This window comes from Pteropus alecto, unplaced genomic scaffold (genome assembly GCF_000325575.1).
Source record: "Pteropus alecto unplaced genomic scaffold, ASM32557v1 scaffold22, whole genome shotgun sequence".
Taxonomy (NCBI): Eukaryota; Metazoa; Chordata; class Mammalia; order Chiroptera; family Pteropodidae; genus Pteropus; species Pteropus alecto.
This window is the reverse complement of record NW_006434839.1, coordinates 10,036,002-10,061,734: the sequence shown is the minus strand read 5'-3', so window position 1 is coordinate 10,061,734 and position 25,733 is coordinate 10,036,002. Positions and strand designations below refer to the sequence as shown.

The following is a 25,733-nucleotide window of genomic DNA, read 5'->3' as shown; positions in this document are numbered from 1 at the left end:
GTCAAGGAACTAACAAAGGGAAGACGGGGATCAAGTCTAATTTTAAACCAGAGCAGCCCTGCTTTTATTTACATAATGGGCTTCCAAGTAAGATGAAGTTAAAGATAGGATTCTTCGGTTAAAAAAAAAAAGTGCTGAAAACCGCTAGACTAGATCACTAAGGTTCTGTGGAGACACAAAATACCATGACTCAAAAAACGTTAACATAAAAATGTCAGTTTTAATTTTAAGCAACATGAAAAAACTCACTCCAGGTCCTAAGTTAAAGGACACAGATTAAACCAATCAACGAAACAACCAAAAGGATAAAATAAATGCTGTAAAATTTGAAGACACTAAGCCAAAAATGGAGGTTGAAGAGTTTCTAAATGGACTATTTTATAATATTTCTAGTATATTTTCTCCTAAACAAATAGATTTCTGTATTTTTTTTTTTTTAAATTATTTAAATTAGTTTCAAGCACACAGTACATTGCTTAAACATCTAATATAGTTCATAAAATGATTCCCCCAATTGCTCCCTCCCTCCCTTGGCTCTCCACCTAGCCATCATATTAATACTAACTGCATTCCCTCTGCTGTGCTCCCCATCCCCGTGACCAACTATTAACTACTAATTTGTACTTCTTTAACCCTTCACCCCATTCTCCCTGTTCCCCAACCCCCCTCTCTCTTCTGTCTGTCACCAAACTGTCCACTATATTTGTGAGTCTGTTTTTGATTAATTTGTTCTTTTTGTTCCTTAGATTCTGCATATAAGTGAAAGTATATGGTATTTATCTTTCTCTGTCTGACTTATTTCACTCAGCATGATAATCTCTAGGTCCATCCATGTCGTTGCAGATGGTAGGATTTCATTTTTTTTTTTTTAATGGCTGAGTAATATTCCATTGTATATATGAACCATAATTTCTTTATCCAATTGTCTGTAGATGGGCATTTTGGTTGCTTCCATATTTTGGCTATTGTAAATTGTGCTGTCATGAATACTGGAGTGCACAGATCTTTACGAATTATTGTTTTGGTTTTCTTTGGATAAATACTCAGGAGTGCAATTGCTGGGTCAAAAGGTATATTCATTTTTAATTTTTTGAGAAACCTCCATACTGTTTTCCATAGCGGCTATACCAATTTGCAATCCCACCAACAATTTATGAGGGTTCCTTTTTCTCTGCATCCTCACCAACACTTGTTATTTTTTGATTTATTGATGATAGCCATTCTGACAGGTGTGAGGTGATACCTCATCGTGGTTTTAATTTGCATTTCTCTGATGATTAGTGACCTTGAGCATCTTTTCATATGTTTATAAGTCATCTGTATTTTCTCTTTGGAAAAGTATCTGTTTAGGTCTTCTGCCCATTTTTTAACTGTATTGTTTGTTTTTTGTTGTTCCTGTATTTTCTTTTAAATTACAAAGTCGATATAAATAATATCAACACAAATGTGTATATATAGGAGGGAAATCGTGTTATTCTCCACATCTTCACAAAATATTTCACTTTTGTGTTAGTTTTAATCCAGTCACAAATTTTATACTATTAAAGTATAAAATTTTACATTCTGATTTTTTTTCATTTAGCATACCAACTATCACTATTTTAAGTCATTATTTTTAACTGCTGCATAATGGTATATCAAGCTGCTATATAATTGATGTAATTCTTCTTATACTGTTGTATATGGGTTTATCACTTTTTACCTTTATAGATAATGCTTTGTATATAAAGTAGCTGTTTTTCTCTTCTGCAGAATTATTTAAGGTAAACTCCCAGGAAAAATACTGTCTCAGCAGGACTGATTTCCTTTTATACAGGCTTAATACTACTCATTATACTGGTATTGACTTCTTCAGTCTAAGTTATAGAATGACAGAAAACCTGAAGATATCATTAGCTTTAGTCTCAAAAGTTCCTTTTCAAATTAGCACTGAAAAGAGGAGAAAATTGAGATTTAAAGAAGCAGAAAAGAGAACTTACATGGTCTGGTTCCAACTGGCAGTGTCGAGCTAAGGCATGAAGCAGCCTCTGAATGTAAGCTTTGAAGATGCCATGAATAACTTCATCATTCGTTTTGTACAAATGTTCCCCTAGTCGGTACCAAAAGTTAAAGGAAATTTCTACTACCTGTTAAATTAAAAGAGAAAAAGGAATGGAATGAGCCCTATAGGAAACAAGCTATCTTTTAAATGAAAAAGTGAAACCAGTTAAGAAACTACCTTTTCTCTAGCAGATATATTATCATCCTCCCAAATTAACTTCCCATGTTAGGCCCAAATTCCATTTAGGATGACTGGCCTTATAGTCCTCGTTTAGAACTTCCCCAACAGTACACTGGATTCTAAATTTAGAGATAGGCAGAATAATGAAAGTCTCTTTTAAAGTCATTTTTCCCAAATTCTCAAATCATTTCATTTTATATTTGGAATTACAACACCTCTAATTAGACAAACCATCTGCAAATCCCTGACCATACCAACTTTGTGTCACTTTTATTTGCCTGCTTTCTTGAATGGGAGAGAAAAAGGGAGAAAAAGTCTGGGACATAATCCACAGCTTGCTTACGGCACTGTTTAAAGGAATGATGATTATTATGTAGTGCTATACTTACTCCCAAAAACGTTTTGAGTTTCATTTGAATCTAGAAAATACGGCAGTAATCCTCATGAGATTACATCAAGCAAATAAATATCACCTTTTATGTGATAACAGAAAAAGAGTTGTGAATCACAAGACTACTGTGCCCTCCGTAAGACAGACCCTATACCATCCTTTCTTGTTCGAGGATCCAAAATAGAGCTATTTAAAACAATACCCAACTTGGGAGTTCTTTTTTATTTCTTATACTACTAAGGAAGTAAAACTACTTGAATAAATGAAGAGATTTCAAAAAAAATCTAGCAAACTTAAAAGAGGCAGGGTGTCTTACAGATTTTGGAGTAAAAGAGACTCTTTAAGTCCTTCTAATCCCTTTTTCATTCTCATCCATAATTTGGAGACAAATTTTGGATGTTAAGACTTGTGGAGGTACAGTTAAGATGTGGTGTGGAGGGTGGGGCGCGTTTTTTTTTTTTTTTGCAGTAAAGCTCTAAAGAACAACTGGAGCTAGAGAGGGGGCTGAATAGAAAAGCAATAGGCTTTCTTTCTAACTGGTTTCTTGAGATACATATACCAGTCAGCCCAGCTAACCAGGTAAAAATAAAACAGAAAAGGATTCAAAGCAGAAGCCCGAACATAAGTTTTTTAAATCCAATACAGAGGAAACCCCAATACACATGAATTAAAAAGACCATAATTTACCACTAATAAAAAGCTGGATGGCAGACAACGGAATATGGATAACATGCAACATAAAACTTGGAGATGGCTTTATTATATAAAGTATGAATACTACCTCATACTGAGGATGTCCTGCACAGATAAGAAGTAGTTCCAGAGTTCGGAGGTCCCCAAGACCTTGGCCTGGAGTACAAACAATTTTTTCAAGAAAAGTTTCACACAGTTCAGTGAAAATACGGCAGTAATTCAGAACTCTGTAGATGAAAGAAGAATGAGAGCACCAAGTCAGAAATCTGGGTATTGTTATGTACATACTCGCCAACAGTTAATCAAATAAAAGGATCGTCGGCACAGGAGACAAGTAGTGGTTATTTGCTATGCTGTATCACTATCTCCATAACAACCATATATCTTTACATAATATATTCTGACACATATAAGCAAATGACTCATGAGTCAGTTCAAATTCTCAATTACTAAACATTCAAATAAAATTCCCATCAAATCACACTTGATACTTCAAAGTTCATCCCTAACCTTACCTGTTCTAAGTGCAAAAAATTACTACTTTCCATGATTACCACCTCATCTCTCCTTCTGCATCTATTTTGCCAGTCTAGATTCAGATGAGAACAGAAGAGCATTTCAGGATGCTGTGTGTATATTTACAGTCACAAAGAATCACAAAGCACAGATGAATAATAAAAAGTGACTTAAAAGAATACCAGACTATATTTGTGAACCCAGGACTCCTGCCTTAAATACTCACTTGTCTAAATCTTCACGTGCTACAGCCATATGATAGGCAGTCTCCAATGTCAGGACTCCTTGAAACAGTTGCATAGCTAATGGCAAGTTAGTCTCCACATTCTCAATGGCATAGAGAGCTGAGCACACACAGTCTGAAGCAGCTTCATGTAGGTTGGATGAGGTCTTATCCTGTTGCTGGAAAATAGCAGGAAAAGGGAAGCTATAATCCAAGCAATATGTAAACAATTCTAGCCTGTTTCCGAACATGTAATTTAAATGCCTGACAGCCTGACAGTCATGGACTTTGACAAGACAATATCCATCAATTTTCCCACTACTATTTCTATTTTCCTATATGCCAGACAAATTAGCCTTTTCAGTATCTCGGTCATGGTCACATGACTTCTAAAATCCATGTTCCCCCCACCCCACCGCCGCCATACCAGCCCCTCCAAATAGAATGCCATGTGTTCCCTGCCCTATTTTGTTCTCTGGAAACTTTTTCCATCCTTTTTCTGACATTTGAGTAGTATCTAAAATGAAAGGGTCCAACAAGTATCAAGGGCCCATCCATAACACAACAATGTAGTATTTTAGAAAATCAAGGTTAAAGAGGTACTTAAAGCTTCTGGAGAAGAGAGAAGGTAACTTAGGAAGGAGTAAAAATCAGACAGTTATCCAGCTTCTCATTAGCAATGATGTCTGCCAGTACACGAAAGAAGCCTTAAAAATTTTAAGGGAAAGGATACTGAACTCTATGACTAGTTAAAGCATCAATCAAGAATGAAAGCAAGGGAGTGGCTCCATAGTGTAGTGGTTAGCAGTCTGCTTTGCAAGCAGAAGGTCCTGGGTCTGCGCCCCAGGTGGAGCCACATGCCAGGCCCCGGGTGCGCCAGGCCCCGGGTGCACGCTGCGAGCGTGTGGGAGGGTATGCCCTGCCTTTAGAGATCCAGTTCTTAAGGGGAAATGGCAACATCCATGTGTGGATGTTGGGAAAGGGGGGAAATTAAAGAGGGGGAGGTAGAGAAAGAATGAAAGTAAAGTAAAAATATTTCTCAAGCATGGGAAAACTCAAAGTTTACTTCCCACATATCCTTCTGAGGAAGTTTATTTGAGAATGTTCAAAAACAGATAATCCAATCCAGAAGCATAGTAAAGAGAAGTCCCAGGGTGATAGCTGGACAACAGATCTAAAGAGCAGCTGATACAGTCTATGGCCATGCCACCCTGAACATGCCCGATGCCGGCTAATCTCGGAAGCTAAGCTGGGTCGGGCCTGGTTAGTACCTGGATGGAAGACCAGGCCCTGTAGGCACTAAAAAAAAAAAAATGTTTCCCTCCAACTGATACAAATTAGAGCAGATCAGAAGGTTCAAAGAGGGAGGCCTAGAGGGTTTTTATTCAGGAGTGTACAGTTGAGAGGTTGGTTAAATTTAGTGAACACATATTAGTCTTTTGTGAATATTAAAAAACAAGGACACCAAGAATCTCGAGGGAGGGGGGTGGCTATACAAATAGGAAAGCACACAAATGCAAACTATTCATTAGGTTACTCAGATGAAGTGGTGAATTCAAAACTATTAATTGTATTACTATATTTTAAAAGTTAAATAAACATTCAAATTTATTCTTTTGCATATATCAAGTATTAAATTTTTAAAAGTTTTTAAAATAACTATAGGAGAAAAAACTATATGAGAAAGTTGTGGTCCAAACAAAATAAATATGGCATAATGTTGAACAACTGAATGAATGTAAGAATGAGAATGTATTTGGCACTGATTCTAGAAAAACTCTTCTTTTAACTGACAGCAGAGTCTTGACACTGGATCAGTAGAAAAGATAATATAATCCTAGCACAGTACTTAGCTTGTTTCTTACTCCAACCTCGACTCCCAGAAGTCATCACTGCTTTAAGTTTAAAGTGTATTCTAGACTGTCTTCCATTCATATGTAAACATATTTATAAGTTTTTAAAACAAAAGTGGAATTTAAATTTACTTATATTGACTATTCTTCACACAATTTTCTAAGAGAATCAAAATTACCATTATTGAGGTAGGGCATCAACAGACATGGAGACAAAGACAATCACTAGCAAAACAATTGTTAGCATCCTGAATCTTATTCTGATGAAAGAATGATAACAGAAAGACACTAATAATGCCAAAAATGTCTCCTTGAAGAATGTGCTTTTCCTTTTCTTCCTTTAATTCACTATCAATCTAGTATCACGCTACCATCTTCTAAATGACAGTGCCCCAGCATACAACCATTATACACAGAGCTTTCATACTAAAATGTTTTCATGGAAGGAAACCATTCAGGAGAAAGAGACACAGTCACTCCCATCTGCAAAGACCTGCTCAGTATTTGTGCTTGAGATACTGCTGTTTCTTGTTCTAAAACTAGTCTTATTATAAGCACACACTCACTCCTATCGACCAAGACAAAGGAATGCGTAATTACTAGGCACTATTACTTTCAGAGTTTAAGGAAGAAATGCAAAAAGCATATAAAAAGACATTAATTCTTACTCTCAAAATCCCCAAATCCATCCTATACATACCGTGATGTTTAATTATCTCAACTACAAAGATAATATTCTGATCTATAATGGTCTCAAAGAACCAATGAACATTATTAAAAGGCACGACTTTGTATTCTAAAACAAGAAATCAATACTCTTTTGTAACTTGGATTTTTATTTGTAAATCACTGATCTACATATAAGACTGCTTTCCTATTAAACCTAACTACATTCTGTTTTGGGTATTAAAACTAATACCTTAATTTGGAATTGGCAACAAGGGACACTGCTGCTTTTCTACTATATGTTTTCCAATCACTGTGCAGAAATCTGAAAACACTGTTATGTCCTAGGTTTGTTCCTGTGACTATGTGGCAGAAATCCTTTTAAAAACAAAGCCATTACTTACCAAAACCTCAAAAAGGAGTGCAAGTAACTTATTGTTAGCCATGAAGTTACTGTCCAAAACGCCTAAGTTAAACCAACTTCCCAAACAGCGAAAGACCTTCATAAGCATTTTCTCATCTGTTCCTGCTTTTTCTACACAGGTCATCTGAAAAAAAGAAAATAAGTTAAAACAATGTAAATTTTTATATTTAAACCACTATTAAAGTCACCTTACAGATGTAATAATGAAAAGAATGACAATAGTAACATTTAACATTTAAAAAGTGCTTCACAAGTGCCAGACTGTTCTCAACACTCTTAATTCATTTAATCCCCACAAAAACTCTATAGATAGGTATTTTTTAATATCTCCACTTTCTCAATTGGGAAGCTAAGGTACAGAGAGGTTATAGACTTGCCCAAAGATAGATTGTTTCAGAAATAACTTTTTCTTAGATCCCACTTCTGCATTAATGGAATCTTATCAATAGAACTGTCTTTAAAGTAGTACTCATCTATACAGCTGATTCTATAGAGTAGAAATGTTAGTCATGCTGTATATTCCCACATGAAAAGCTAATGTTTCAGCTTCAGCACTTGAATACTCAACCAAATATGCCATTACACAGAAAGTGACACTACCATAAATGTGATAGTTTAGAAAAAGAGATAAAATGAAAAGTCAGACTAAAACTCACCATTGTTTCTCTTTGCAAACTGTTTTTGTAATATATTTTTCCAAAGTGAAGTGTAATACAAATTTTTCTAAACAAAACGTGTTTTAAAATAACTTTTACAGGCAACAGGTTAGAGACATAATTGCCATGGGGTGTAGGAGGCATGGGGGGCATGGCATCCCGTAATGATCTAAATGCTGACACCTGTACTTCTAGGTAGCCATGCTTTCCCTGTATGTGCAGTATCCGGCAATCATGACTGCATAATTATTAGTTTGAATTGTACTGAATTGAATTGAAATGAGGAAACATGAAATGATTCAGGTAAGTTCATGGCAACCATAATCAACCAACGACACACACATACACACTTAAATCTTTGAAGCTTTTGATATAAATTCATTACACAACTGCTTGGCCTTTATGCTTTCTAAATGACATATCAATTTTACTAAAGCATAATGTTTACAAAAGAAAAAACTTGATTGTGTGTTCTACCTACCAACATAAGGATGTAACTTTAGGAAAACCTTACATCTAAAAGTAGTTGCAGAAATTCTGCTAATTAAATCAAACCCACACCACACCATATAAAGCTTTAGAACTAAGAAGTTACCTTCAGTTCCTCTTTGAGAACTATATTAAAAACTCTGTCTCTCAAAGTAAGGCCTCAAAAGCTGAAGGATAACTGCCAGAAGAGTTCATCAGTAAAAATATAGTAGAGGTAAAGAATAAATGAAGGGAGAAAAATATATTAGAGGTAAGGCTCAGTTCAGCTATTCTTATAGGCGAACAATATTAAAAACGCTGAAAAGTTTAATACAATATTTAAGAATGGGTCCATCTGAACAGACCACAAAAGTATAATACTGATAAGAAAATGGGATGGAATAGAACCATTAACTGAATGAAAAAGGTACCTGGTATTACAGATAAATTAGTTTTTCTTGGCAATTTTGGCCTAATTTTATCCTCTGGGTTCTATAACATAACAAACTACATGACAGAATTACAGACTTTATTAGGTATGACAGGGATATATTTTTCAGATTTCATCACAACAAATCAATCTATCACCTGTTGTCTAATATGAGGAAGTGCTAAGTCAAGCACATGTCTTGGGAGCCCAAATAGCTGCTGCACTTGACCACTGTGTCAGTAATGATGGCTTTAAAGATAGTAGTGTCGACTGGATTCTTTTGACCTCACTTGAGTGCTTACAAAAAGAAAATGAAAAGCTCAGGTCCATTAATTCCTAGCTTAAGTCACAGTCTAAAAACCAGAGAGCTTCCATGACAGCTCTAAACTCTTATTTTTTTGTAGCTAAAGGGCTGATATTGCTGAAACTCATACACAAAATGGAATTGTGTAGCTTGCTGAATTAAAAACAGCCGAATTTGCAATTTTACCAAGTTTCTCATGAGAAAGTTAGGAAATTGGTAAAAAATGGGATTCTGAAGCTTGGAATGTAGACATCTGTTTGGACACTAATGAAACTGATAATCTGGAACCCCCAGGTCACTCCTGAGTCTCCCTTACCAGTGGAAGTAGCCTGCCTTCCAGTGGCTGAGAAGACTAAAGACTAGCTTTCCTCAGATTTAAAGCTCTGTAATAACCTCATCTGAAACAGATACCTTGAAAGGGATGTCCATTCTTTTCAAGATCTACCCGACTATCCCCTCTGCCACCCCTCTGCCCGGCTCTTGCAGTGCCGTGTCCAGCAGCTTTCTCTGGTACTCTCACACCCAGGTGATTTTGTGACAGAGTGTCTTTGGTGAGACACCTTCCCTGAACAGCTTTCTTGGGCTTCTTAAAAAGCAGATTTCCAGTAAGTTCAAGAGGACAGACTTTCTAGCAGCATGCAGTGCCACAGTGACTTCTCTACCATGGCTATGCCCTACCCAATAGGGTCTGGCTCTTCGTCTTCCTTGGAAACTCTATCTTAGCCTTGTATCTGTTTTTTTCCCCCCATTAATTTGTTTTATTGTATCTGTTTACTTTACTTCTTATTAGACAATCCTTCATTACTGTAATCTATTAGAATTACTCATCCTTTACATTAAATGTTCCCACACATCACTGTGTAGTTTCTCTCGTCTAACTGGACCCAAACTGATATTAAAATGAATCGAAGATTTTAGATCTGGGACAAGGAGGTCACAAGACGAATATTAGTTATCTTTTATGTTAAGAAACAAAAAAAGTGCTCTAGTGGCCAAAGTTATAACATTTTAAGCATCAAAAGAATGATTTTAGTGGAGATCCTGAATCAAAGAAAATCTATAATACTCCATAAAAGGAAAGCCAGGAAAAAAACAAAAACAAAAACACAGTAATATTTAAGGCATCTTTAAAACAAATTCTTATTTGAAAACAGGAAATTAAAAAAGACTTAAGACATTCTGCTTTTCTAGTAGAGACTCAGAAGAATGCCAACTAACATATAGTAGAATGAATTATACAATTAATAAAACCATATTTTGCAAACCACATTTATTGACTAAATTATAAATTCAGTCGATTATAAACTAGAATTTAAAATCATTAAGCAAAAGGTTGATATGGAATTGGACATTTGTAAAATAAACTACCATCAAACAAACTGCATTATAACACAAGGTGGAAAACTTCATAAATACAAGAATCAGACTGTCATCATCTTAATCCAGTCACTCCTAGCATCACTAATGGAAGATCAACCAAAAAGTATTTATCAATGAGATACACATGAAGTACCTGCAATGTGTTCCAGCCAAAAATGTTTAATTTTTAAAATTAATCCAACGAGCTTTTGAGTCTTTCTCAGCCAAGGAAAGAATTAAGTCCTGCAGAACATGATGTGAATAACTATTTTCTCAATTCTCTTAAGGATAGTGTATAGCTGTTACTATTATTAATGCACAGGAGAAAATTCATTACATTCAATAGATGCCTTACAGCATTAAGGCTTAATTCTCCTAAAGAATCTCTTTATGAGAAGAGCTGCTTTAAATATAACTTCCAATCAGAAGAATTACAGAGAACAGAAAAACAAGCTAAATGAAACAAAGACAAGGCAACCAGAAAACTCAAAAGTTAAGATATTTTATAGAACTGGCCCAATCTCTTCAACAAATCAATGTCATTTTGAGAAAGGAAAGGGAAGAGAGACTGTAAATAAGAGTCATAATAACCTGATACAAGGAATGGTTCTAGACTGGATATTGATTTGGAAAAAGGCTGTAAAGAATATAGGATATCAAAATTTATGACAGAGACCTTAACCCAAGACAAGAATCAGGAGGGCCTGCAAGAGGAGCTCTCACACCCTATGTTGGTCCCATGAGCCCGAGAGAGTTCTATGGTTATAAGAGCTCCTCCCTTGACTTCATCTTCCCCTCTGAAAAGAACTTCCTGCTTCTTTGTACTTCATTTTCGTGCATTTGGCTCACCATGTCTGCATGTATCGGATTGCAATCCTTTCTTTTTCCAAATCCACTTTGCAGAAAAAATACCTAGTCGACTTTTAGTTTATGATCAACATTAACAAATATGAATCTGGCCTGGGTATATACTAGATGATATAAAAATTTACTGAAATAGAAAGATAAAGCTGTATGACTAAAAAAACTGGCTACAGAATGAAAAGTATCTCATCTGGATTTTTAAAATCTGTACACTATGTTCACAGCAGATATGTACTAAAAGGTTAAAGGTATGATCTCCAGATGGCTTGAACCTAATTTGCTTTGTCTATATTAACTTACAAGAATTTTTCAATGAGTTTCTAATACCAAACTGAACACAATTTCAAACAAAACTCTGTTTTTTCAAATTAAAAGTTCTATGATGTTGCAGTATGATATAAATCCCTGAAAAATAATTTACTATAACCACATGATTGAGAAAATTGAGCTGGACTATAAAGACCTAAAAATAAGATGTGGGCTAGATAATCAATTTAATATCATCTAAGTTCAAGAACCAGCAAATACTTTCTATAAAGGGCCAGACAGTAAATATTTTAGGCTTTGCAGACCATACATGATCTCTGTGAAAACTACTCAATTCTGCCACTTTAACCCAAAATTATGGACAGAGACAATGTGTAAGTGAATGGGCATGACTCCAGTGAAATTTTACTTAGAAAACTAGGTGACCATGGATCATAAATTTACCAATCCCTGGTCTATAGCATTAAAGTTTCCACCTAATTGAAAAGGACATGATTACATTTAACTCTGTTTAAAAAGATGGTATAATATTAGCTAACCTATAATTATGATATTGCTCAAAGATCAAGTAAAGTCTTGCACCACCGCCCTACCAAAATCTATCTCAGTTCATCCTTAAAAGAAGATATTTTTCTTAAGTAAATTTATATACACTTCTCTTAGCATGGTCTTTCATCAAGAGCTGATAGTTTGCAGCAGGAAGAACAAGGAATATGTGATCATACGGCACGAGTTCAAATTCTGAATTAACAGTTCTGTATTTCTAAAGCCTGTTTCTCATTCATAAAGTGGAGATGACACCACCTTCATAAACATTTCTCAGAAGCTCAAAAAATAAAGTTTCTGAAAGTATTTTTTAGTTGTAAAGTGTTATATAAATGACAGTATTATCACTACCAAATTTTGCAAAAGAAAGCTATTTCACAATAATGCAAATGAATTACAAATAACCACTATAGTTTTTTGCCCATAGGCAGCAACTTAGTATTTCAAACCTACTCACCAACAGAGATACCACTGTACTAGAGTAGTAGGCCAAATCTTCTATAATTTCTGTACGACGGTTAGCTCCAATTCGTAAGGAACGACTATGTACTTCTTCAGGTAACACTGTAAGGATCTCCAGCAGAAAAGGCAGGGAGGTTACATCATTGCTATATCTGGAAAAGAAAAGGAGATATAAGTTACTTAGAGTTCGAAAAAACACAATCATGTAAGATAACGACAGCCATCAGAATAACCTATGCCAACATAGCAGCATTCTCACTGCCATTAAAGAGAAAAAAATAGATATAACTTTTTGGAAAGGTATCTGAAAATCAAAATTTTGACCTGCATAATCTCTGATCCCACAATTTCACTTCCAAAACTTACTTCTTCGAAAAAAATCACATGTACATATAAAGTATACAAAGATGGGCATTGCAATGCTATTTTATAATAGCAAACATACTGGGAAAATATGAAGGTCCTCCATAATTAAACAGGATAAAAAAGCTTACAGTCATACAATGGAACATACATAGCCATTCTAATGAGATATCCAGGCCACAACATGAAAAGATGCCCACAATGTATTAAGTGAAAAAAGTATATGAAACATATTACATATGAGTGACCAAATACATACACAGATATACGTAGATTAACACACGTATGTACTTATCTATTATAAAATACTTAAAGGAAAGTCTAGAGGGCTATATAGCCAATCATTGATAGTTGTTACTTATGAAATAAAGGAATATGGAGAGAGGAAGGTGTTCACTTTTCCTCTGAAAGCTTCCATACTATTAGAATTTTTTTCAAAAAGCATGTTAATTTTCCTAATAAAAATTTACTTAAAACAAAAAATAAACTATCCATAGAGTCTTTAATGACACACTGTAGTTGGAGATAAAAAGGACATCTACATTTTCCAAAACTAATTTCCCGACCAAATGCCAAAATGCGAGCTAATATCAAGATTATCCTGCTAAGACCATGAGAAAATGCTTTATTCAAAGTAGCAGGCTCCATGTATTAAATAATAATATTTTACCTTTGACAGACATAAAACAAACCCCAACTGGTAGGAACGTATACTCTTATAACAATTTTCAATTTAATATTATCTTAAACATTCTGACAATATTTTTATAGAACTGCTATGTCAGTCAGTGGGAATGATCCATGGCACAATGAAAGACGTTGCTGCAGTTAATTCAAGTGATATGTGTATGTATAAATGATAAGGGTCTTTAATGTCCCACACAACATATTTCTGTAGCATTTAAATTTTAAATGATTTTCTTTTAACATAGCAAAGGTTAACGATAAATAATTCTATGTTAAGAGTTTGGGGAAACAGTCTAAATGTATAGCTATTGCTAACAAACTTCTCTGTGTAGGTTAATGGTAATCCTAAATGCTAGCATACAGTCAATACAAGTTAACTTACTTTTCCACCAATGTTTGTACACATCCCTTCCAGGAAGGCATCTGTAGGGCAAGGTCAGCTATTGCTAAAGCCAGCTGAATAAGAAGAGAGATTAAATAAATGAATAGAACAGATGAACAGAAATAGAGTTATCATCAATATTCATTGAAAAGCAAAAAGACTAAATTTCTTCCAAACAATATGACAAGTAAGATTGACACCCCCCTCCTCCCATCACCCCCACAACTACCTATATCATGTAAACTCTTCTGGGCAAGCTACAAATTGCTGGGATTTAAAAGGTAACCTTTAAGAAGGAAAAACAAAACAACAACAACAAAAAAAAAACCAAAAAGAAAGAACAGACTGTAGATTTTCCTCAGAATATATCAATACTTACTTTTATTTGGCAATACCATAGAACTTCATGGACAGATAAATTATACTTTGCCAAAAGGCCAAAGCTACTGACAAAGTCAGCCCATTGACTCACTCCTCAAGTAATGGATTGCCATTTCCCTTCTCTTTCCATTTCTCATCTTGAAGCCTTATGCAAAAGCCTCCTTCCTCTTCAAGGGCACTTCTATGCCAGGCAGAGAACACATGTGAGTATGTATTCACTGAAGCTTCCAGTTTTCCTTCCTACCGTATTTTCCTGTCTAAGGGGGAAAGGCCAAATGAACTAGTTCACTGTACCATTTGTGAGACTTTTACAAGCCAATTTGTCCAGAAAAGATTTTTTTAAAGGTAATTATAGGCAGACCTCTGACCCTTAACAGTACAGTATTTATATCATCTGCAATTTAACAGTGTGGGGGGAGGGGGAGGGCACATGGCTGCCTGTGACCAACTATACTCACTTCCCCCACTTCTGGTATTTAAGTTAAAATCAAATGAACTCTAAGATTAACATAAAAGGTTTAAAATTTCACTTTCTATCCACGAATATAGCAATTAGTGTACAACAAAATTGTTAACATTACTTCACATGGCCTAGTAACGTCAATCAAAATTAACTTGATAAATCCAAATGGCCTTAGGCATTTCCCTAACGAGAAGCATAGAATTTACCTGTGTTACAATGACAGGTGACAAGTCTTTCAAGTTCTGGATATGGGTTAGTAATGAGTCCCGTAAAGAAGCATGAGAGTCTGTGGGGAGCTCATAAAAAGAGGTCTGAATCTTCATTTTCATGGTCTGGGCAGCAAAATAGCATGATTCCACATCCTGTCGAATCTGTAACAACTGGTCTGAAATCTCCCATGCATGAACCTAAAAGCAGATCAGATAAAAGCAGTATTTCTAAATAATTTTAATATCATATAACTTCAATACATACAAACATATTTAGACCAAAGTATAATAAAAAAAAATCTGGCAAGCTAAATTACCCAATAATTCAGCCAATACTTCAAATTATATATTTATAGACCTTGTTCAACAAAAATATTACTAAAATATTCTGACTCATTCTAGAAAGTCACAAGAGTTATCAATTGACAATGGAGCTAATCTTGCTGATGAGAATCAGTAATTGTGTGGAGGGAAGAATACAAAGAAAAATATCCCTAAAGTTCCTACTGAAACTAAAATGTCATTATATAACTTTCCAACTCTCATCTATAGGTTGGATGTTTCTTTTCTTTTCCACTTAAATAAGCTTTTGCTCACTCTGAAAATTAAGTCTCAAACTATTTTAATATATCCGTATATAGAAGAATATATTTCATAGTGGTCTCACTAGGCTTACATTTCAATCTTTAGTTCCTGAATAAAACAGCAGAAAAACTACCTTACCCCAAGTGAATATTTCACATACTTCATTGTTTTTTGATGTATTTATATTTGGCAAAGTGTTACACATGCTACGAAAATTGTTTTCACAGGAGAAAATAAATGTATCTACAGAAATAATAGAACAAAAGCATAGAATCTGGTCTCTAACAGCTCATCATAGTTATAAAAGGGAATCCTATTTTGAAAAATAACTTTGAGAACAAAATTGTATAGTACACAATAGGCAATCAATTAACAACTGATAAATTCTAAAGCAATTCTACACCTAACAGCCTCTTCATGGGAGAAAGCTAAAATGGATTGGCAGTGGTGGACTAAAAAAAATTTTCAATCTTAATTTAGGAATAGAGCCAACTGTGAAGAGAGATAACAGATTTACCTAGTCAAGTTCTTATGATGATAGAGCACTTCACAAGTAATACATAGTGATTCTTCAAGATATTTCCAAAGATAAACAGGAAGTCAAGGAGAGAAACAGGCAGAATAAATGGCCTGTACAAGTTCCCAAAGTAAACTAAAAAAAGACCATGAAACTTAAGACAGGTTTATTGACATAAAGTTTAACTTTAAATCAATAAGTTGGTGGAAAATAAGCAGGAAACACTAACTTTTTTCTAGATAAAATGTGTTTTATTACTTTTTTTAGACTTTGTACCCCAGCATGTTTTAAAAAAAATCTGCCAGCCACATAGTTTTTAGCCATTAATTATTTAGCCAGTAACCCAATCATATCTATGATTTAATATGCCATCAAAATATATTTGACTCAAACTGATATTTTAAAAAATAATAGAAATATTCTACAAAATTTTGGAATCTCCATAAATACTCATAAAAACAGAGCTATTAAAGAGCAAAACCAAAGCACAATGGACATTTAAAACAAAACTAGATATTATCTAGTTATCTCCAAGAACCCCAAAATATACGTGGTTGGGGACAAACCAGTGAAATCTATAAGATCTATATAGTTTCAGCTTCAGTAAAAGCAGAAGCAGAGGGAAACAACAGGGTAGCTAATGGATATAAGAGAAGAGGAACTCCAAAAGAGCCAACAGGTATTCACTAAAAGGCAAAGGGAGCTAATTAGAGGATAATATTTCAAAATGGAACAGGTTTTGGTGAGTAAAAGAGTTGAGTGGAAGAGGCCTAATTAACCTAAGGTTTAAGGAGGTGGAACTAGGTCTAGCCTCTATAAACTCTTGAAACAGAAGAGCCAGGACAGGGCTCCAAACTAAGGAGAAAGTGCTGTGAACAGAATGGAAATTATACAGAACATATACAATAGACAAAGGAAGAAAAGGAGATGGTAACAAAGCTAGAAATCTTGGAAATAAAACCACCATATTTGTAAATACCTGAAAATAACAGAAAAGGAAGCTCTTCAAAGTTGGAAATACTATCCTTAATCACATCTCCTAAAAGTTCAGGAAAACTAATTTAATTTCACAAAAAATAAGCAACTGAGGTCAAACGCCATATATAGCATGGGCGGCGGGGGGGAGGGGGAGGGGCAGGCTGGAGATAATGAATAGAATCATATCCCTACCATAAAAGTAACCCAGAAAAAGATTTTAAAAACTAGCCTAAAGTCCAAAAGACACAGGAGCCAACCTGAAAGAGCTTCCAATGACCAAAGCCAGAAAACAGGGAATAACAAAATTAATTATGATAGCACTGGAATATTACTCAAAAATAAACAAATACTCATAAATCCATACTGATGTGAATAACAACTGAATAAATAACATGCAAGAAGTTACATGTAGAATAAAAGACATCTTTTTTAAGGAAGAATACTAGTTAATGAATATAGAAGGAATAGGAGATACAGAAAATCACCGTTAGAACATTACTGTAATAATTGTTACAGGCAAGATTAATGTATAAATGATAAAGTTAAAACTTTAAAGAGAAATATGTCAAAGTATACTCATTAGTTACTGTGGTGGTTTTACTTTATGTCCACAAATACTTTGACATTTACCATATCTCAGACTACTCTGCTGGAGAGACAACATAAAGAGACCAGGAAGTCTCTGGAAAGTCATGGAAAGGAACTCAGCTAAGTTCAGCCTTCCAGCCATTCCTACCAGAGTGTCAAGCATGTAAATGAAGCCATCTCAGAACCTACATACTGGCATGGAGCCCTGTTCAAATTTATTACCTACAAAGTTATGAGATACAGTGAAATAGTTTTTGTTTTAAGTCACTACGTTGTGAGGTAATTTGTTTCAGAGCAGATCATGAGAAAGACAATCGGATAGTATGTGTATCCTGATGAAAGAGGACACCACAATGACAAGAAGTTCAAACCTGTCTCATCAAGCCTCTGGATCCAGCTGGCAATTTGCAAGAAATACAGAAGAAAGTAGAACTGCATCGTAACTATGCAATCAGCAAAATCCAGATTGTGGGGAAACTCAACACATCAAATGGCCCAGATTCCTCAATAGATAAATAATCCAGAGAGAGAGAAAGAGAGAGAACCTGAAGATTAAAAGACACTTAAATAAAAATGAACAGCAAGACTGAAGTACAATGTGGAAGAATACCTACTTGGGTGATAAAACTATAAAGGGCACAAGAAAGACCTCTGGAGTAGCCAGTAAAGTTCTATTTCTTGACTTGGGTGGTGGGTATATCTATATACATTATCCACCAATTTACACATTTGTGTGATTCTCTGTATCTGTTTAAAAACAAAATAGAACAAAACAAACAATCCCCCGCACCCCCAGTATTACCTATTACACTGAACTAGTATGAAGTCTCTCCCAAGTGAAATATGTCAACCAACCATATCAGGACCCTTGTGAAAAAGTTCACTGAATGTGCAGTGACATGCTGTGCTTTTTAATCTGAATGGCAGAAACTAGCAAAAAACACCAACTGTATCATTCTGGGTTACATATACTGCTGACTTAAACATTTCTATCTCCTTAAAAGGAGAGATTTCAAAAATAAAGGGCAGAATCAAAAGTCAAAACAAAAATATGTCCTTTTGGAGAACTGGTAAACTAGAAGGTAGGGATGCAAAGATTTATTTTTCAAACATCTTTAATATGTTTGAATATTTTTTTTAACATGTCCTTCGGAACTGCCTTTAAAAATAAAGACGGATTTGTATTTCTAATATGGAGACATCTCTAAGACATACAATTAAAAAACAAAGATACTGATCTCATAAGATTTTTTTTGTAAAAATTTAAATTACACATTTTTAGAAAGCGTAGTGAAGCTTTTTCACATACAAGAGTTAGTTTTATGCCCTATATGCTCCCTAAACAACCTGAAGCTCTCATGGCATTTACCGGGTGTTTTAACTTTGATTATAACACACTAGCTGGCATTATACTAATTTCCCAGCCAAACACAAGTACAAAAGATGAATTAAATACCAAAATGAACTTGTCTGACGACATCAAAACAACCTAGACAGCTAGAACATGAGGCACAGATTCCAGGGACAGAGAATGGAAGAGTTCAGCCCAATATGTGGCTCCACTTCTTTCAAGGCATTTGCCTATTTAAAAGTGGAAGACACGAGGCTGAGAACCTGCAGAACTTTGGGCAGTCTCGTAAGACTGGGGAGATGAAAACTGGAATTCAGAGCTCACTAAGGAAGAGTAAATACTCCAGACTTTCAGATGGGACCCAGTGAAGGCAACAGGAAATACACCTCGAAAAGACTGAAAGGTCTCCAAGAGAGACCAGATGTTATGCCACAAAATAAGTCTTAATAAATGTAAAAAGACTGGTATCATAGAAAGTATCTTTTCCAATCACGATGAAATAAAACCAGAAACTAATAGCAGAAGGAAAACTGGAAAATTCCCAAACACATTCTTAAACAACCAATGGGTTACAAAAGGGGAATTAGAATATCTTAAGACAAATGAAAATGGAAACAATATACCAAAACTTACGAAGTGATACATCAAAAACAGTTCTGAAATTTATAGCCATATACACTTACATTAAAAAAAAAAAAAAGAAAAAATATCTCAAATCAACAACCTAACTTTATACCTTAAAGATCTAGAAAAAGAACAAACTAAATCCAAAGCTAGCATAAGGAAATGATAAAGATTAGAGAAAAGAAATATAAAACAGAATAGAAAAACCAAGATTTGATTCTTCAAAAAGATCAACAAAATTGACAAATTTATAGCTAGATTAACTAAGAAAAAAAGAGAAAGGAAATGTGGAAACATCACTACCAAATTTTACAGAAATAAAAAGGATTACAAGAAATACTATGAATAACTGTACACCATCAAATTGGATAATATAGATGAAATGGACAAATTCCTAGAAATAGACAACATACCAAAACTGAATCAAGAAGAAACGGAAAATCTGAATAGACTATTTTATTATTACTATTAAAGAGACTGAATCAGTAATCAAAAACCTCTCAACAAAGAAAAAGCCCAGGACCAGAGAGCTTTACTGGTGATTTCTACCAAACATTTAAAGACTTAAGACCAATCTTTCTCAAACTCTTCCCCGCCCCCCCCCAAAAATGGAAGAAAACACTTCCTAATTCATTCTATGAGGCCAGCATTACTCTAATACCAAAGCCAAAGACACCACAAGAAAACTACAGACCAACGTCCCTTATGAATACTGATGCAAAAACAACAACTCAACAAAATACTAGCAAACCAAATTCAGTAGTATATTAATGTACTATACACTGACCAAATGAGATTTATTCATGGAATATAAGGGTAGTTCAACATGTGAAAATTAAACAATGTAACATCACATTAACAGAATGAAGAAAAAAACCCATAAACACCTTAATTGATATAGAAAAGGCATTTGACAAAATTTAATACCTTTTCATGAAAGACACTCAGCAAACTAGGAAAAGAAGGAAACTATCCCAACATAGTAAAGACCATATAACATTTCAACGATGGATGGCATATACACAGTGGTCCCGTAAGATTATAATAAAACTGAAAAATTCCTTTCAGGTAATCGTAACGTCATCGTAGCACAACGCATTACTCACATGTTTGTGGTCATGCTGGTACAAACAAACTTACTGTACTTCAAGACATATGTAGCACTTATAAAGTCTATAGTAGTGTACAGTAATGTCCTATGCCTTTATGTTCACTCACCACTTACTCACTCAACCATGGCAATTTCCAGTCCTGCAAGCTCCATTCATGGTAAGTGCCCTATACAGGTATACCTCTTTTTTGTCTTTTATGCTATATTTTTACTGAACCTATTCTATGTTTATTTTTATTTATTTTGTATTAAAGTATAACTGGCATACAATGTTATATTAATTTCAGATGTACAACATAGTGACCTTTTCCATGTTTAGATATATTTAGATACACAAATACTTACCATATGTTACAACTACTTATAGTATTTCGTATAGTAACATGCTACACAGGTTTGCAGCCTAGGAGCAAGTGTGTGGCTATACCACACAGCCTACATGTGCAGTAGGCTATACCATCTAGATTTGTATAAGTACATTCTATGATGTTTGCATACAACAAAATCACCTAACGACACATTTCTCAGAACATGTCCTCACCGTTAAGCGGCACATAACTGTATGAAAACTCACAATAAACATCATACTCAATGGTCAAAGACTGACAGCTTTTCAAAACTCTAAGATCAGGAATAAGACAAGGATACCTAATTTTGCCACTACTATTCAACATAGTACTGGGAGTTCTAGCCAGACCAATTAGGCAAGAAAAAGAAATAAAAGACATCAAAACTGGACAGGAAGAGGTAAAATGATGTCTGCTCACATATGATACAATCTTATATGTAGAAAACCCTAAAGATGCCTCCCTAAACCTGTTAAAACTAAATAAATGAATTCAGTAAAGCTGCAAAATACAAAATCAACACCCCAAAATCACTTGTTTTTATAAACTAACAATGAAGAATTTTAAAAGGAAATTAAGAAAACAATTACATTTATAATAGCATCAAAAAGAACAAAATAAGAATAAAGTGAGAAGGCAAAAAGACTATACTATACCGAAAACTACAAGACAATGCTGAAAGGAATTCAAGACACCAAAAAATGGAAAGACATCCTGTGTTCAAGGACTGTCAACACTACCCAAAGTGATCTACAGATTCAATGCAACCCCTATCAAAATCCCAATGTTTTTTGCAGAAACAGAAAAATCCATCAGAAAATCCGCATGGAATTTCAAGGAACCCTAAATAGCCAAAACAATGTTGAAAAAAGAACAAAGCTGGAGGTCACAAAGTTGGAGGCCTCACATTCCCAATTTCTGAATTTATTACAACCATGCATTGCACTAGCACAAGTTCCTCTTCACCTCTTGCTTTGGGCCTCCTGCCTCACCTCTCCTCGAAATGGACCCCAACTGCTCCTGCCCCACTGGTGGCTCCTGCACCTGCGCTGGCTCTTGCAAATGCAAAAACTGCAGATGCACCTCCTGCAAGAAGAGCTGCTGCTCCTGCTGCCCGTGGGCTGTGGCCGGTGTGCGTAGGGCTGTGTCTGCAAAGAAGCAGCTGCTATGCGTGATGTCAGGGAGAGCCTGCTCCCAGTAAACAGAGCAACATATTCAAACCTGCATTTTTAAATTTTTTCATAAACTCTGACCTGATTTCTGTATTCCTTTTTGAATGATATATTTGAATGACAAAAAACTTATCTAGACTCAAAAAAAAAAAAAAAAAAAGAAAAAAGAAAAAATGTATTATAAAACCACAGTAATCAAAATAGTATGGTTCAGGCATAATGAGAGATACACAGACGAATGAGAGTCTCTCAAATACAGTCAAATATCTTTGACAAGGGTGCCAAAATTACACAATGAGGAAAGGAAAAGTCTCTTTAACAAATAGTGTTGGGAAAACTGCATAGCCATGTGCAAAAGAAAGAGGTTTGATCAAATAACAAAAATTAACTCAAAATGGATTAAAGACCTAAATGTAAGAATTGAAACTAACTCCCAGAAGAAAACATAAGAGAGGGAGAGGGGTTCACAACATTAAATATGATTGAATAGATATGACACCAAAAGCACAGGAAATAAAAGCAATGATAGACAAATGAGACTACATCAAACTTTAAAACCTCTGCCCAGCGAAGGAAACAATCAATGTTGTGAAAAAGCAACCTACACAATGCAAGAAAATATTTGAAAACTCTCTGATAAGGGTTTAATATCGGGAATATATTAAAAAACTCCTACAACTCAACAAAACCCAAATTATGCAAAAGACTTGAAAAGACATTTCTCTACAGATGATATAAAAATGACCAATAAGCGTATGAAAAGATGCTTAACATATCACTATCAGGAAAATGCAAATCAAAACCACAATTAGATATCACTTCACACCTGTTATGATGGCCACTATCAAAAAAACAAACCAACATGTATTAGTGAGGAGATATGATGAGATATCGGAACACTTGTGCACTGTTGGTGGGAATGTAAAACAGTGCAGCCACTATGTAAAACAGTATGGAGGTTCCTTGAAATATTATAAACAGAACTACCAAATGATCCAGCAACTCCACTTCTGGGTATACAACCAAAATAATTGAAAACAGGATCTTGAAATGATATTTGCATACCCATATTCATTGCAGCATTATTCACAATACTCAAAAGTTGAAAACAACTCAGATGTTCATTGATAGATGAACAAAACATGGTATATAGATACAAGATAATTATTCATACCATGACATGTTACAACATGGATAAACCTTGAAGACATTATGCTAAGTGAAATATGTCAGACACAAAAGGACAAGTATTTATGATTACATTTAAATGAGTTACCTAGAATAGTCAAATTCATAGAAACGAAGTTAGAATTTTGGTTGCCAGAAGTTCAGGGGAGGGGATAATGGGGAGAGTTATTGTTTAATGGGTACAGAGTTTCAGTTGGAGAAGATGAAAAAGTTCTGGAGATGGCCTGTGGTGATATAGTGGTATAGCAATGTGTATGTACTTGTCACTGAATTATGCACTTTAGAATGGTAAATTTTAGGTTATGTATATTTTACCACAAGAAAGATAAACACATTTTAGAATCTGTTCAACCCCTTTTTAGATTAAAGGGATCTCATCCTATCATAAAGATATGCTTGAAGCAAAAGAAATCACCTCGGGAAAAAAAAAAAATCTCTTCAACTTTTCATAAACAGTATATCCAGTACCAAACAAAAGCAAGACTAAATGATAATAAAAAAGGGAAGGGGGAGATAACAGAAAATAACTTATCTAGGTAACAGAATTATTAAATGAGAACTAAAATAACTGGGATGTCTTAAATGAAGTGATAAATGTAACATCGCCAATAAATAGGACGAACATTTTGTGTGACTCCTGATGTGATTCACTGAAAATGACAAATCAGCCATATAGTATTCTTCCAAAAACTTTAACCTGAATGCAATCATAGGAAAACAACCAGACAAATCTAAACAGTGGGGCATATTAAATACAAAGACAAATAGGCCTGGATTTGTTTAACATCACTATCATAAAAGAAAAAACACTCCAGAACTGAAGAGACATAACAACTACAAGAAATGCATTATCTTTTACTTGATCCAGGATTAGGGAAAATAAATTTTTTTTAAAGCCAGAAATCTATAACTGCAACAATTGGAAAACTTGAAATATAGACTGTGTATTAGATACTACTACTATGTCAATGTTAAATTTCTTGAGAGTGACAATGGTTTTAGTTTAGAAAAATGTCCTTGTTATAAGATATATGTCAAAATGTTTTAGAGGTGCAGCATTATGAGGTCTGCAATTTAATTCCAAAAGGTTAAAAAAATATACACTCAGAGGACAAACAGGGACAGACAAAAAAAAAAAAAAAGCAAATGTGACACTGTCAAACTAAGAGTATATCAGTGTTCACTGTACAATTCTTTCAAATTATGAATTTTTCAAAGTGAACAGTTGGGAAAAATTAATAGATTAATATACTTAATGAATTAGTAGACATTTTGGAGACTTTCCGTGAAGAAATAGAACCTATAAAAAAGAATCGAATGAAAATCTAGAACTGAAAAATACAGTAGCTTAAATTAAGAACCTAATGGAAGAGTTAAACAGAAAATAAGACAACTGAAGGATTACCAGAACAGAAAAGAGGCCAACAAAATAACAACACCAAAGCACAAATTCAAACAAGGACAGACGGTAAAGATGGGAAGAATCCATAGTGAAAAAGTCTAACATACATATAACTGAAATACCAAAAGAAACAGAAAAAAATGGGGCAGAAGCACTAAAAACAATGGCTGAGAAATTTACGAACGTATAAAAGACAGCAAGCTACAAATTTAAGAAGCTCTAGAAACCCTTTGGACAGAAAAACCAGACCTAGGAACATCATAACAACACTATTAAAAAAAAAAAAGAGAGAGTAAGCGAGCGAACGGGGGAAAAAAAATGGCATGGATGGTGGGAGCTCTGTTTATCCCTCTGGCGACTGGATTGGGGTTGTGACGGAAACAAGGGGCAGCAGCGGGGAGAAGGTGCCTAGGATCTAGATGAACAAACCATACAACTAGGGAGAAATACAGGAAGTCACCCTACAGCGGTGGAGGGTGAGACCGGATGAAGACTCGGGGCCGAGTGGGATGGAGGCTGCCGCTGCGGCAGACACCTTTTAAAGGAGCCACGTCCGTGAATGGATTTTCAAGGTGACGGACCTGCTCACTCTGAGCATCAGTGCCAATTTGGCTGCACACATGGGCACCAGGGACTTACAGGGAGACATTGTCCAAGTAAGGGCTGAAGCGAGACTCGCTCTGTACAGAAGTGGCAGCAGTGTACATTGTTCCCTGTTGAGCCCTCCCACATACCAGTGCACCAGACACAGCACCGCCATAGCCATGATGTCATCAAACTGGATGACAGAGGTCACTCCGCCCAGAGGATTCCCTGAAACCCCACCTTGTAGGGAGCTAAAGCTCCCCAAATTCAAAAGAGTGCATGGATTATCTCGGGAGGCCTGCTTGCATAAAAAAGAAAAGGCTGGTTCTGTGGAATTCCAGGAAGAAGAAGATTAAGTATAGCAAAGGGAGTGTCGAAGGGAGTGTCGAAGGGAGTGTCAAAGGAAGTGTCAATTGTACCTCGATCTTCAGGATGTTACTTTTATTATGTTATTTTG

At 35.0% G+C, this 25,733-nt stretch overlaps 2 protein-coding genes across 3 annotated transcripts in view; one reads left to right on the top strand and one right to left on the bottom strand.

The window, feature by feature from the left end:
* Positions 1–25,733, bottom strand: part of TNPO3 (transportin 3) — a 74,531-nt gene that overhangs the window by 29,123 nt on the left and 19,675 nt on the right. For both annotated transcript variants that reach the window (XM_006910530.2, XM_025045832.1), the window contains exons 2-8: positions 14,826–15,026; positions 13,776–13,849; positions 12,339–12,495; positions 6,968–7,111; positions 4,048–4,223; positions 3,394–3,532; positions 1,980–2,126 (exon numbers count right to left, since the gene is read on the bottom strand). In XM_006910530.2, coding sequence (XP_006910592.1) covers positions 1,980–2,126; positions 3,394–3,532; positions 4,048–4,223; positions 6,968–7,111; positions 12,339–12,495; positions 13,776–13,849; positions 14,826–15,026 — 1,038 coding nt within the window. The remainder of the gene's footprint in view (positions 1–1,979; positions 2,127–3,393; positions 3,533–4,047; positions 4,224–6,967; positions 7,112–12,338; positions 12,496–13,775; positions 13,850–14,825; positions 15,027–25,733) is intronic.
* Positions 21,591–22,130, top strand: LOC102893896 (metallothionein-1A-like). The gene has a single exon (XM_015588277.2). The coding sequence runs from the start codon at positions 21,933–21,935 to the stop codon at positions 22,128–22,130; it is 198 nt and encodes a 65-aa protein (XP_015443763.1). The 5' UTR covers positions 21,591–21,932.

Excerpts from the sequence above, each read along its gene's own strand:
- LOC102893896 (XM_015588277.2), top strand. The coding sequence starts at position 21,933 with ATGGACCCCAACTGCTCCTGCCCCACTGGTGGCTCCTGCACCTGCGCT.